This window comes from Myotis brandtii, unplaced genomic scaffold (genome assembly GCF_000412655.1).
Source record: "Myotis brandtii unplaced genomic scaffold, ASM41265v1 scaffold75, whole genome shotgun sequence".
Classification (NCBI taxonomy): Eukaryota; Metazoa; Chordata; class Mammalia; order Chiroptera; family Vespertilionidae; genus Myotis; species Myotis brandtii.
The window spans coordinates 207,350-218,140 of record NW_005370991.1 but is presented as its reverse complement, the minus strand read 5'-3'; the positions used below and the strand labels follow the sequence as shown (position 1 = coordinate 218,140).

The window sequence follows — 10,791 nt, the reverse complement described above, 5'->3', positions numbered from 1 at the left end:
ACTCTCTCTACTCTACCAGCAGATACAGGAGGGAAAGAATGTCTCCACCGATTTCCTTCTGCTTAGCCTTACTCAGTACCTGCTTACTGCCTTATTGATTCTCAAATGCTTCAAAGAGAGAATTTCATTTCGGTCCAAATTTGCTAACTCTTCTCAAGGAAGGGTTGTCTGAATTCCCTAGTCCTTCATTTTTAGAAGTTCATGCCTCAAAAAGCTTTGCTTTTCTTCTGTCTTCACCTTTTCTCCCCACTTCCTCACTCTCTCCTTCCCTCTCCCGACTCCTCGTTCTTTCTTTGTGGAGGAAAAGGTAAATAATGTCAGAAGATGAGAGAATTCATCTTTGGAGACTATAAAAAAGACCCAATGTTGATCCTAGAAATGAAATACATGAGCTGAGAATGTAAGAACTTATTAGGTGCCTTGAGAGATGCCTACACAGAGGAAAGGGTCAGTGAACTCTAAGACAGGTCACTAGAAAGTACCCAAACCTGAAAGAGAGGATGTGTGAGTCAGTATCAAAGGACATAACTGACAACTGACGTGTAAAAGAACAGGGAGACAGAGAATTGCACAAAAGAAATAAATGAAGAGATAATAGTCGAGAGCATGAAGAACTTGAAGGAAGAAATCAATAAGAAGACCCACTGCTCAGTAAACTCCCAGCAAGACACGGCGACCCATTAATTTTATTTTTACACCCACAAATAATTGAACATTTGGGAACGTTAAGAAAAGCTCCAAAGGGTAATCGTTTCCTGTCGCCCTTGTTGTGTCGGAATATAGGGGAGCTTTGCATTTCAGTATCAAACTGTAGCTCCATCTTTCAGATCTGGCATCCAGCAGGGACAGATGGCGGTGGTAAAAATAAACTGCAGGCAGAGACCGTTTTAAAGTGTGAAACAAGCCTGAGGCTGGCAGAACTCACATCGTCCTTTACAAAATGTATCAAGAAGGCACATTTCCCCAGGACAGCCCTGGGGTGCTGCTCTCAGAAGAGAAGACAGGAGCTTTTGAAGGGGTACTGTCATTCTGCGTCATTACTGATTTAGAATTAACAATGCCATGCAAGTCTATTCATAGAAACCCGTTTCCCAGAAATACCAATAACCGGTCAACTCGCTCACGTTTTAAAAGCTTCTGGAAGTTATCACAATTGGAAATGTCACTTTCTCATTCAAAACATGAGAAAGTCTTTGATTGATACAGTTTAATGCCAATATTAAACTAATTTTTAAAAACTCACTTTACAGTATGTCTCTGAGGCAAAATGATCAAAGATGAGGCTTAATAACTAATAAAAGTTGAGCTTGTAGAGCAAAACTATGTAAAACAATGTACAAGAAATCACAATAAATTTGTGATGTTAAATTGTAATAATTTCAGAGTACTGACCACACTATTACATTAAAAAGTTCCAGACTAGATACTCTGTAGGATTTGGCAAGATATCACCCCAAAAAACCCAAAACTTTAACATTGCTTTATTTATAAAAAATTCCACATATTTATATTGCACTATACATATGCTTATATAAGTAAGATATGTTGTTTAAAATAGTTTTGAAACTCAAGCACCGATAAACTATACATCCCCTTCATCTGTTAAGTTTCAGCTAATCATTCTATTTCTCGGTCAGTTCTTTGAAATATTTTCTTTTATCATTTTATTCATTAAGCTATATTCCTACTATATAATCGTAAAAACAAATAATGACAAAGCTTAGTGGAGCAAAGAGTTCTTTAAAGTTGTCTAAAATTTTGAATGCACGTAAACTTTGGTAAAATGACCAATAGAGAAATAAATTTTAAAAACCACTTAAAATCAAAGCCACATAAAATTAAGAATGCATATTATGTCGAGAAATACAAAGTATTGCAAAACAAGCTACGTGCTTGACTAGAAGTGGAAGTCTGTATGTTTAAGCAGTTGGTAAAATACCATGCTGATGAGTGTACTCACCTGGTTTTGGCACTGAGTTGGTCACTGACTGGGGGACTTTCTGATTAATTAACTCCACACAGTGTCCAGGGAAGAGTCCCACCTGAGAAAAGCAGCAAAGAGATATTCTAAACCAGAGAGCAGAGCAGTGTGTGAACAGCGCCAATTCAATTCCCGTAATGACTCCACAGTCCCTCCCAACTGACCCTATTATTCCAAGACTAAATCACAGATGATACCAATCACACAAACAAATAATGAAACAATCTGTTGCTATGAGTATAGAGCTATGTGTTTTAATTGTCCAAATAGCTAAGTCTGCTTTTTAAGTTTTAGCTTTTAATTTTCCACTTTTTTACACCAATTAAAATATTGAGTCTGATACTAACCTATGCATGTAGTAGCTATCATTTTTACCTCTCAATAATTTACTCTGCTGACATTTCAATCTAGTTGTGTTACTATCTCTACTATGAATTTTTCTATTTATTATCTTCCCTATGATTTTATGGAAACCTACACTAAGCCACCTTCCAAATTTTTTCATTCTTCCACATGTTTCATGAAAAAAAAAATGACAAAACTAAAATAAATTGGTTAAACAACTGCTCATTGAAAATCCTGGTTCTTACTGTCCTTGAAGAACTAGTGGTGTGTGGATAAGTGGGAAAGGAAAAGAGAGGAAAGAGCCAATCTCCACAGGGGTGACAGAATCTGGCTTTGAGAAACACATCACTTTGACCTGGTAGAATTACTCGTGGCAGAGGTCAAATCCTAAGAAGGTCAAATCCTGGGAAAATGCTGAGCACCAAGTCACCCAGAGAGACTGTACAGTGCAGCCAACAGAATGACTACAGAGCGAAGCAGCCTGGAAACATGAGTAAAAAGGCAATCTTTACCCATGTTTATAGATGTTTCCCTCGAGAGGAATATAATCGAGCTGCCATGTAGCAGATGTTAAGGCGAAAACATGAAAATCACATCACTTTGCACATCCCTCTGCTGACAGACTCTGGGGAAGCAGGCGACGGTCTCCCAAGACCATGACTCATCCTCGCGCTCTGAGCTGCAGCCTTCCCATCTGTGTAGGATTATTCTCACGCACTCATTGGCTGCATTATCATTCCAATTTCTGGATCAATATTTTATGGTTGTTTTTAAAATTATAAGGATGTAACCAGTTATCATGAGCTAAAAGGGGGTTATTAACAATTATCAGTTTTGTCTGAAAGATCTGAACTTGGGATTAAGTATTTGTTTTATTCTATATGACGTTTTATTGAGCTTCCTATCTAACTAAACAAGCAGAAATTCTTACAAGCCTGGTTAGAGCCAGATAAGAATCGACGTGAGATAAGAATCAGTGTGACAAATCCTTCCCGTTCTCTCTTACACAAATCAGTCATTACGAGAGGGCATGTGATATAAACAGTTAACAGCACAGCCAGGAGAGTAACAGCACCTGGGGTCAGCTCTCCACCTGCCACTTACTCCATCGGGTTTGTAACAAAGCCTCTCTGCTTCAGTTTATTCATCTAAACATAATAATAGCACCGAGTTCATAAAGGCTGTTATAAGAATTAAAGGGGACAGACTACACACAGTAAATTCCTCCCCCCCCCTTCCCCCCGCAACTGTTATCCACTATTCTCCCAGTGTGTTGGATGCGAGAAGACCTAGAGGGCTCCAGCTCCTCCCTTAGGCACATATTCATGGCACATAATACCACCTTTTGCATGTGTGTATTAAGTGTCCTCACTATCAAATATTTCCATAAAAGTCTAATTCATTTCCATTTGTAAACATTTCTGCAATCTGCTATGGAGAAAAGACCAGGCTCTAAACTTAGCTCGCGCATTTGCTAAGGCGCTGTGATCTGGAGCAAATTTCTTATCCTCTGTCTCAGTTTCTTACATTTGTAAAAATGGGGATAATATTAGATAATTGTGTGAAAGCAGCTAGCCTAGTTTCTAAATTCAAGGCAGCCAAGGGGAAAAAGACAGTAACCTACAAAGGAAAACCACCAATCAAAAGATATAGAGTAGCAGAATGGATTAAAAAAACAAACAAACAATAACAAAACAAAAAAAACAGGACCCAACTGCACGCTGCCTTCAGGAGAACCTTCTCAGCTACAAAAGCAAACATAAGCTCAATGTCAATGGGTGAAGGATGATGTTCCAAGCAAATGGCATCCAGAGTAAAGAAGATGCAGTCATTTTTATATCAAAGTAGATTTCATGACAAAAAAAAAGGTAAAAGAGACAAATACGGACACGTTATAATGATAAAGGGGACAATCTATCAAGAAGATATAACATTAATATACAAGCAACTGCCCTAGCCAGTTTGGCTCAGTGGTTAGACTGTCAGCCCACAGACCAAAGGGTTCTCTCTCTCTCTCTGTCCCTCCCCCTCCCTTCCACTCTCTCTAAAAATCAATGGAGCCCAGTTGGCGTGGCTCAGTGGCTGAGCATCATCCTGTGAACCAGAAGGTCACAGTTGATTCCCATTTAGTGCATATGCCTGGGTTGTGAGCTTGATCCCCAGTGTGGGGCATACAGAGGCAGCCAATCAATGATTCTCTCTCATCACTGATGTTTCTATCTCTCTCTCCCTCTCCCTTCCTTTCTGAAATCAATAAAAAAATTTTTTAAAAAATCAATGGAAAAATATGCTTGGGTGAGGATTAACAAAACACAACAACAAATATATATATATAGCCCTAACCGGTTTGGCTCAGTGGATAGAGCGTCGGCCTGCGGACTGAAAGGTCCCAGGTTCGATTCCGGTCAAGGGCGTGTACCTAGGTTGTGTGCACATCCCCAGTAGGGGGTGTGCAGGAGGCAGCTGGTCAATGTTTCTCTCTCATCGATGTTTGTAACTTTGGAGCATGAAAATATATAAAGCAATTATTAATAGACCTAAAGGGAGAAATTGTTAATGGATAGATCACCCACACAGAGTCCACATGGAAACAGTGGCCTTAAATGACACAGAGCAGTTGGACTTAGTAGATGTATTAGACATTTCCATCCAAAACAACAGAATGCACATTCTTCTCAAGTGCACATGGGACATTCTCAAGGACAGATCATATGTTCGGACAGAAGACAAGTCTAGTAAATTTAAGAAGACTAAAATCATAACAAGCATCCAGTGTGATCAAAATGGTATGAATCTAGAAATCAACTGTAGGAAGGAAGCTGAAAAAAATCACAAGTAAGTAGAGATTAAACAACATGCTACAGAACAACTACTGGGTCAAAGAAGAAGTAAAAACAAAACAAAAAACTCAAAAGATACATAGAGCCAAATGAAAATGAAAATATGACATATTATAATTCCTGGGATGCAGCAAAAGCAGCACTACGAGGGAATTTATAGCAATACAGGCCTATTTCAAGAAATCAGGAAATACACAAATAAAAACCTAACATTACACCTTAAGGAGGTAGAAAAAGAACAAACCCCATCACTGGCCGGTTTGGGTCAGTGGTTGGAGCGTCGGTCATGGACCAAAGGGTAAATGTTTAACAACAGGCTCTTCAGGGAGGAAAGGCCTTGATTTATGGGGTTGGCTGGTTTGGAGCTGCCAGCCTAACACAAATGAATGCGGCGTTGGGGAGGGATGCAGGACAGCCTGCTGTGCAGTATTTTGACCATATAGTGCCCGTGCACAAGGTCAAGTAGCTAGCATGTCTTTCGTATTTACTCCCTTTGTGTTTAATAATAATTCGTTTACCTGTAAATGTATGTGCTTTAATGTTTAATAACAGCTATGTTTAATAACTGTCCTACAAAATTCCTAACAATCACACCACTGGCTCCAGCTCACCACTAATCTATTCTATTTCTAGGTCCTGCGCCTGCCCTGGAAACAGGCTCCGAGAAACTTGACAGGAATCCGCGCTCGGAGAACAAGGAGAGAACTAAAGGGAACAGGCCATGTCCTGATTCTGCTGATCTTCGACCTCGAGGATACGCTCACATTAGAAAGAACACAGGTCCGGCTACAAAAAAGAAGGCACTGTAAACCATTTCGGTACAACCTAGAGGAAGTGCTGGATACGAAGCTACTGCAATAAAATAAGCCTAGAGCCTCGGGAGCAGTGGGAAGGCAAAGGGATCACTACGTAAGGAGGAAGCCTATGCCTAACTGTGGGCTGTCACCGACCAAAATCTAAAAAGGAATTTCAACATCGCAATGTGCTTACTGCTAACTTTGTCAGGAATTCCTACTTTAATGGTTTATTTATTTAGTTTACAGCTAGTGAAACTTTAGGGCTGTTAGCATCACAAAGTATTTTTTTAATTAAGCTTAGTAATGTACTGCTCTTGCTTCTAGGCAGCGGTTCTCAACCTGTGGGTCGCGACCCCTTTGGGGGTCGAACAACCCTTTCACAGGGGTCGCCTAAGACCACTGGAAAACACATATATAATTACATATTGTTTTTGTGATTAATCACTATGCTTTAATTATGTTCAATTTGTAACAATGAAATTGGAGGTCACCACAACATGAGGAACTGTATTAAAGGGTCGCGGCATTAGGAAGGTTGAGAACCACTGCTTCTAGGCATATGCAGGCGTTTTCATCAGTGGAAACCATTTGGCCGGAGAGGTTCCAAGTTCCTCATTTTTTGACAACAGCTTCCTACCCAGCCAGGTCTCTAATGTTCACATTCCATAATAAGTGAAGTTCAAGTTCAGAGACTGCCCATCCCCTGCCTTCCTGTACTCCCCCGCACCACGGTGCCTATCTCCCCTCAGATCTCTTTGCTTTTATACCCAGGATGAACACGGTGATTGATCACTTGAAGTTTTTATAAAATCAGTACCCTTCATTTCCTGGCAATATTAACCTTCTGCCAAACCAATCCAGCAAAGCAAAACTGAGTCAGATAGAGATTGTATACCTCTCTATTGCTGGAGAAGAATCACATCACTGGGGAGATTCAAACAGAGACGCATTCATAGTCTCTCTCCTGGACATGCCGATTATGTCTCCCCACTCCCCAGACTTTCTCAGAGAACCCCTGCTCTTTGGGGTCTCCATCAGCCCACAAGTTAAGGAGTCAATCAGTCTGTCTCTTAAGATTTGTAACTAAATCAGATTTTTTTAAAATATATTTTTATTGACTTCAGAGAGGAAGGAAGAGGGAGAGAGAGATAGAAACATCAATGATGAGAGAGAATCATTGATCGGCTGCCTCCTACTGGGGATTGAGCCCACAACCTGGGCATGTGCCCTTGACCAGAATCAAACCCAGGACCCTTCAGTCCACAGGTTGACACTTTATCCACTGAGCTAAACCAGATAGGGCACTAAGTCAGAATTCTTAATCATCTCCATTGAGTTGTTGTAACTAAAAAAAATTTTTTAAGAAAGAAAGAGGATTAGACCAAGAAGAAGCAAATTCCCTCAATTCCTTACTTCCCAGTTTCTGGTTCCATTTGCTTATGGCCTAATCATTCTTGCACTGGGCTTTTTAAAGACAGTCCTATTTATACCTCCCCTGCTCCTCACTCCCCCACTCACACCCCCAAAATACCACAATGCTGCTGGTTTCTTTGCCTGATTTATACTTCTACTAAACCTTAAATGCCAGCTCCCTGATTTCCACTCCTAAAAACATTACTCTTGCAATAGAACATACATTCTTGAGACTCAGAAACAAGGTCAGGGATCAGGATATAAATGTGGGAGTTGGGCGTATAGATGGCATTTTAAGCTAAGAGAGTGAATAAGACGGTCTTGGACAAAGCGGGTAGAATGAGAAGGCAGTCCAACCCTCAACTTTCAGGTCCAGTAGAGGAGGATGCGACGCGAAAGAACACTGAGAAGACAGGAGGAACTGTAAGAGTGTGGTGTCGTGTCCGTCAAGAGAAGGACGTGTCAGGAAAAGATTAATCAAATACTGAGGAGAGTTTAAGTAAGAGGAGTAATGAAATATCGTTTTTGTATGAAGCCAACAGAGGCCACTTGATGCAAGAGAAGAAAACACTCTCTTGATATTGTAGCTGTATAGTTACTCTTCAATTAGGGTTCGTTTAGTTCTCCAACTCTGTTCTTCTTTTTAAGATCTGTTTTGGTTGTTCTATTCTAGGTCCTTTGTATTTCATACGGCTTGTTTCATCTGCTTATCAATTTCTACAAAAGAAGTTTGCTGAGATTTTGACTGGGATCAATTTAGGGAGAAATGACACCTCGGCGATATAAAGATGTCCAACCCATACACGGGGTGAATCTCTCCATTTATTTGGATACTAGAGGCCCGATGCACAAAATTCATGCAAGAGTAGGCCTTCCTTCCCCCAGCTGTTGGCATCAGCTTCCCTCCGGTACCCGGGACCTAGGCTTCCCTCGAAGCCCTGGCTTCATCCGGAAGGTCATCCAGTCTAATTAGCACGTTACGCTTTTATTATTATAGATTCTTTGACTTCTCCCAGAAATGTTGTATAGTTTTCAGTAAACAGATCTTTCATTTCTTTTTTTTCAGATACATCCCTAAATATTTAATATTTTAATGCTATTATAAATGGAGTTTATATTTTCTGACTGACATTAATGCTGCTAATCTGTAACAAGATTCTCACACAGTTGTCCCCAGTATTTATATTTTAAATATATATTGTGTATTTTCAATACATAAATTACTTTCCTTTTTTCTTCATTGTATTATATGTGAAAAATTATGCTGACTTTTTTGAAACTGTGTTTGTGGGTAGTTATTTCATTTGCACATTTATATCATTTGTACATCTCACTTCAGAATCTTAAAGAAGGAGCTTAGAAAATATTTAGCATAACAAAGGGTTATAAAAATTGATGAGGTTAAGAACTATTGCTCTGAGCCATTTAGTAAATAGTTTTCATGAAACTGAATGGTAAACATCATTTGGCAGGACATATTCTGATGCTATAAATTAACAAAAAGCTATCAAGGAACAAAGTTATATCTATGGCAGCTGCTAATGGCACCACTAAGAAAAATAAAACCAGCAACAAGAAATATAGAAGAAAATAGCTTAAGAAAATATACATGTTTTTGTGATCCAAGGAGGGAAAAATACAAAATTGGAAATCACCAACCTTGTGTTCTGGTCCTGGCTACACCACTACCTACTGTCTTTGTGAGTCAGAACAATGGACCTAAATTCCTTTATCTCTGGAATTCTGGAATTTTTAAATGACAGTTCAGGCCCAGATGATCCACTATCTTCTGCCTCACTACAGAAACCCATGACTCACACAAGTAGACAAGTGGAAGCCACAACTGGTTCATCAACTTACTTCTATGACCTGTTCTTTGCCCAGAATCCCTAGGTTTCTCAGCTCTGGCACTAAACAGCAGAGCAGCACTGGCGAGTTGTTTAACCCTTGTCTGCTTCAGTTTTCTCATCAGTAAAGCAGAGATAATAATGGTACCTCTCTCAGAGTTGTGAGAACTAAAGGCAAAAACACTTAGAACAGCTCACCTGAAAACCGCCCGGAAAGTGTTACAAGTCACTTCTATTTGTAGTGTCACATACTTCTTCTTCCCTTGAAATTATATAACATTACAGACGAAAAATTACAGTTCACGAATCCCCGTCAATGAGCTGGAAAGGAAATATTCTGCTCCATTTAATTTTGAGTAATGAAAAGTGCAGCTTTGGATTCAGTACAGACAGATGATGGGCTTCATATAAATAACCAGGCAAACGGCCTTCTCCCATTAAACTACTACAAATGGGCAAGGTTTCGGAATATCTCCATTTCGCCTAAAGAATACTTTTCTGGAAATAAGTTATTTGGAACCACATTAAACTCCTGAGGTAAGAACATGTTTATTGACCAAGAATTGCTTCTCTGAGACGTGTGCACAAAAGCGCTTACAGAACAGCCTGTGGTAACTGAGAAATAAAATAAATAGCTGGTCCTCGACCACCCGGTGGAGAACCAGGGGAACGCAAGCTGCATGAAATCCTGTCCATCTCTCAACGAAATGTATCCACTAGAGCAGTGATGGCGAACCTTTTGAGCTCGGCATGTCAGCATTTTGAAAAACCCTAACTTAACTCTGGTGCCGTGTCACATATAGAAATTTTTTGGTCTTTGCAACCATAGTAAAACAAAGACTTATATTTTTTATATTTATTTTATATATTTAAAGGCCAAAGAAAAATCAACCAAAAAAAGAGTTCACGTGTCACCTCTGACACGCGTGTCATAGGTTCGCCATCACTGCACTAGGTGAACCTCCCAAATGTGCTGTAAGGAAGTTTCTGGGGGAGAAGAGAACATGTGTTTGATTTCTTGTTTGATCTGGGCACAAGATACACAACGGGAGGCTAGATCAGTGGTTCTCACATTTTGCCCTTCATCTGAGGAACCTGATAAAATTCAGATTCTGTCCCCACCCCCCTCACCACCCCCACCCAAGATTCTGATTAGGAATATCCAGCTGTAGCATGGTTCTCAGATCCTTCTGATGCTTGTGGCTTCCAGAGAAAACAGACAAACCAAGACATCAGCATGTTATACCTGTGTGATGCCTTTAACCTACGGAGAAGGCTTTCCACACACTCACCTCCTGTTTCCAACAGGAGTCTACAGGCAGCCACAAAAGCCGATGCCAAAAAAAAAAAAAAAAAAAAAAAAAAAAGCAAAGTGTATTTTTTGGCTAAAGTACATTATCTGACGAAACACCTCAGAAAACAAGATTCAATACTCTTTAAGAGACAAAAAAATAAAGAACAGATTTCAGAATTTCAAATTACTATAGTGAATATAACACTTCCTACTCCCAGAGTTTAAGAAAAGACACAGAGTCATGGTATAATTTAAACATGGGGATGAACTAATC

At 39.7% G+C, this 10,791-nt stretch overlaps 1 protein-coding gene across 1 annotated transcript in view; it reads right to left on the bottom strand.

The window, feature by feature from the left end:
• ARHGAP32 (Rho GTPase activating protein 32) overlaps nt 1–10,791 on the bottom strand; it is a 109,327-nt gene that overhangs the window by 34,658 nt on the left and 63,878 nt on the right. The window contains exon 11 of the mRNA XM_014530617.1: nt 1,961–2,042. Coding sequence (XP_014386103.1) covers nt 1,961–2,042 — 82 coding nt within the window. The remainder of the gene's footprint in view (nt 1–1,960; nt 2,043–10,791) is intronic.